The sequence below is a fragment of the Poecilia formosa genome, unplaced genomic scaffold (assembly GCF_000485575.1).
Source record: "Poecilia formosa unplaced genomic scaffold, Poecilia_formosa-5.1.2 Scaffold134, whole genome shotgun sequence".
Lineage (NCBI taxonomy): Eukaryota > Metazoa > Chordata > Actinopteri > Cyprinodontiformes > Poeciliidae > Poecilia > Poecilia formosa.
In genome coordinates, this window is record NW_006800073.1 from 1,279,181 (window position 1) to 1,282,224 (window position 3,044).

The window sequence follows — 3,044 nt, forward strand, 5'->3', positions numbered from 1 at the left end:
AACAAGAAGGAGCGACGGAGGTGGTGGGCGGGACATTGCGCCATTTGGCAGCAGCTTATTGGCTAAGAGCGATGCTAGTGGTTTTCTGATAAGTTAATCATTTAACTGCTGATCAAGACAATAACCACTCAACTCCTGGCACATTTAAGGGAGGTGAGAGTTACTAAAGTGTCACGTCAAATCTTTCAAGACATCAGTGTGATCTGCTGCAGAGATACCCGACTTCAGACCAGGCACATTCTTCAGCATCTTCAACGGGTCACGGAGCACTTACTTTCAAAAAGGAACCAGTGAGCCTCAGTGCTCATCTCTGATAAAAGTCAGTTCATGCAGAGCAGAAATGGCTACTGTTGTTACCAGATGAGCCTTTGGTGGTGATGATGTTTCAGGGTGGGCAGGTGCTCTCCATCTTTCATCTTGCTACTTCAAGTGTAAAATATTCCACAACTGTAGGCTGGTCTGGCATAAAAAACCCCCATAAAGTCAGCTGAGACTATGCTTTTTTTCTGCGTCTACATGAGCAAATGGGCAGTAATGTTTGTAGGAAGCTGCCATTTAATGATAAAAAAGATCTTGACAAATATAATTATTCATATTCAGTTTGTGAGGCTCATCGAGTTTTGTAACGTAGAAAAATTCAACACTTTCCACCTTAAATTCATCAAACTAAGAAGTTTATATCATGTATCAAACCACTAAGATACAGGATGTGAGATACACACTCTCAGTTTACTAATAACATAAAACCACAGTAGACATATTAAAGCACAGATCGCTGTAAACTTCCTTTTTCCACTGTGAAGTCAGAACCACATATATTTGGCACCATTTCACATTTTATGATCCATCTTGTTTCAGGTCAGAATTAACAGAAGAACATCCAGCACCTGATCTGAGTACATCTTTTTAAAAAAGTAAGCATTTTTCATCTTTACTTACTTTTAAGAATTATAAAAAATAACCGATGTTAACATTACAGAACAAATACTTGCATGATTCCATCCAAGTTATCAGAAATCCATCATGATGAGAAAATGAATCTTATGGAACTTTAACATTTTTTTCTTTAATATTTAATACTTTTAAGTGCTGAGGATTTATTTGAAGGATGGAGGTAACGGTTGGGGTGAGTGGCATCAAATTTGATTTTAGTGCCTGCAATGAAATATTTTTATACCTGAAATTACACTTAGTAATTTCTGTAGTGTCAGTATCTCTGTGTTAAAGGATGATTGAAAGTTTTTGTGCTTTGGCAAATTTTGGATAGTGCAACCCACATAATCGTTCTGCTCCACTTACAGCCATATTGAATAAATTAGAATAGTTTTTATATTTTGTTGTTGGTTTGATGTTTAGATTAGATCAACTTTATTGTCTGAAGAGACAATCTTTGAAGACAAAAAGAACAATTTCAGATAAATCCATTTTTTAAATTACAATAATAGTTACTTACTACTTACTCTTCAGTAAGTAAAAAGCTGAATCTACTCAAATACTTGTAGTTTTAGGAGTTTTTTTCTTACACGGTACTTTTTACTTTTACTTCAGTAACTTCATTATGAAGTATTTCTACTCTTACTTGAGTAAAATTCTGGATTTTCTACCCACTGAATGAAAAACAAACATATTTGAACCAAAAATTCACCAGACACACACCTGCAGTTTTTTATTGAAAGAAACGGATTTGGAAAAATTTATTTTGTTTATTGTTTTGTTACTTAAATGAATTATTCTTATTTTTATCCATAATATACCAAAGATTCCAATTAATTTTATATTTTTGGTCCATTTGATTATATAATTTTTAAATATTAAATGATTGATCATTTGATCAGTTACTCAGTACTTGACTAGACTTTTTACCAAATACGTTTTACTCATATTTTTTGGCTGCTACTTTTTTACTTTTACTTGAGTTAAAAACTATGTTGAAGTCGTACTGTCCTTACTTGAGTGATCCACAAGGCCCAATCCGTTATTAATGAGGTTGACACTTATACCTTAGGAATAAATGAAATATTTACACATGATCTAGACGTTGTAGTGATCACCCAGAACCTGAAGATATTTTACTGCTATTAGTGTTTGTATTTCGATTATTTTCTTGTTTATTTACACTCTGCCTAGTTGCTTAAGTTGTGTGTTTGATTTCTTTCCTTCACCTTTTTCACTGTGATAAGAGGAAGACAACGGATGGATGTCTGTTAGCACACTGAGCATCTAGTTTATCCATTTGTTTCCTGTTTTTATCTTTTGCAGAATGAGACCATCAGCAGTTCAGATGGTTTGTTTGGCTCTTGGGGCCGTCGGACTGATCGGGGCCATCAGGTGTTGCACCCTCCCTCAGTGGACAGTGGGGGTCAACGAGCATGAACACATGGCTTCAATGGTAACCATGTATTGTTTTAATAAGAGAACATGAAATACATTTTATGACTGACATTGACAATTATAGTTGTGTTTAGTTGGCTTTTATGTTTTATTAGTCAGCTATTATTGTACACATGTTTGGTTTAAATGTATTATGCATTTTCCCAGCACATAGTGCAGAATCAAGTAATTGTGTTACATTCAGTTGTTATCAATATGCTGCTTATGCCAAACAAAAGAAATTGCCTGCATGTGCGCTGGCAGCAGCCATTTCCTGGACTTCTCCAGCAGAGACCCTTAAAGGACAGGAAAACTCACACAACCAAACACACACACAACCGATTCCCAACATGGGCAATGATATCGCCTTAGTAGCTTCTGATTAGTGATAAATATGAACATATGCAATTTGTAAAGTTGTCTTTTTACAATACAACCAGAGGTCTGCCTCCATTTGACCCAAATATTGAAATTAATTAATTAGTTTCCTGACATCGTCATTCACCACTGAATGTAGGGTGAAGCCAGCTGCAGCAAGACAGCTCCAGGTCCAAACGGCCATGCAATTTAAAGGCTTGATGGATTTGACTGGTGTCCAATAGACGGGTAGACAAGGGAGTTAATTTGGTAAAAACTGGGCAGACGACACCAGGGTTTGTAAATACTTTATGCTA

The 3,044-nt window shown here is 35.7% G+C and overlaps 1 protein-coding gene across 1 annotated transcript in view; it reads left to right on the top strand.

Moving 5' to 3' along the window:
* The first annotated feature begins 2,260 nt into the window (after positions 1-2,260).
* The window catches only part of LOC103144971 (claudin-4-like), a 1,898-nt gene continuing 1,114 nt past the window's right edge, over positions 2,261-3,044 (top strand). Inside the window, exon 1 of the mRNA XM_007562168.2 lies at positions 2,261-2,389. Within this exon, the coding sequence (XP_007562230.1) occupies positions 2,261-2,389 (129 nt within the window). The remainder of the gene's footprint in view (positions 2,390-3,044) is intronic.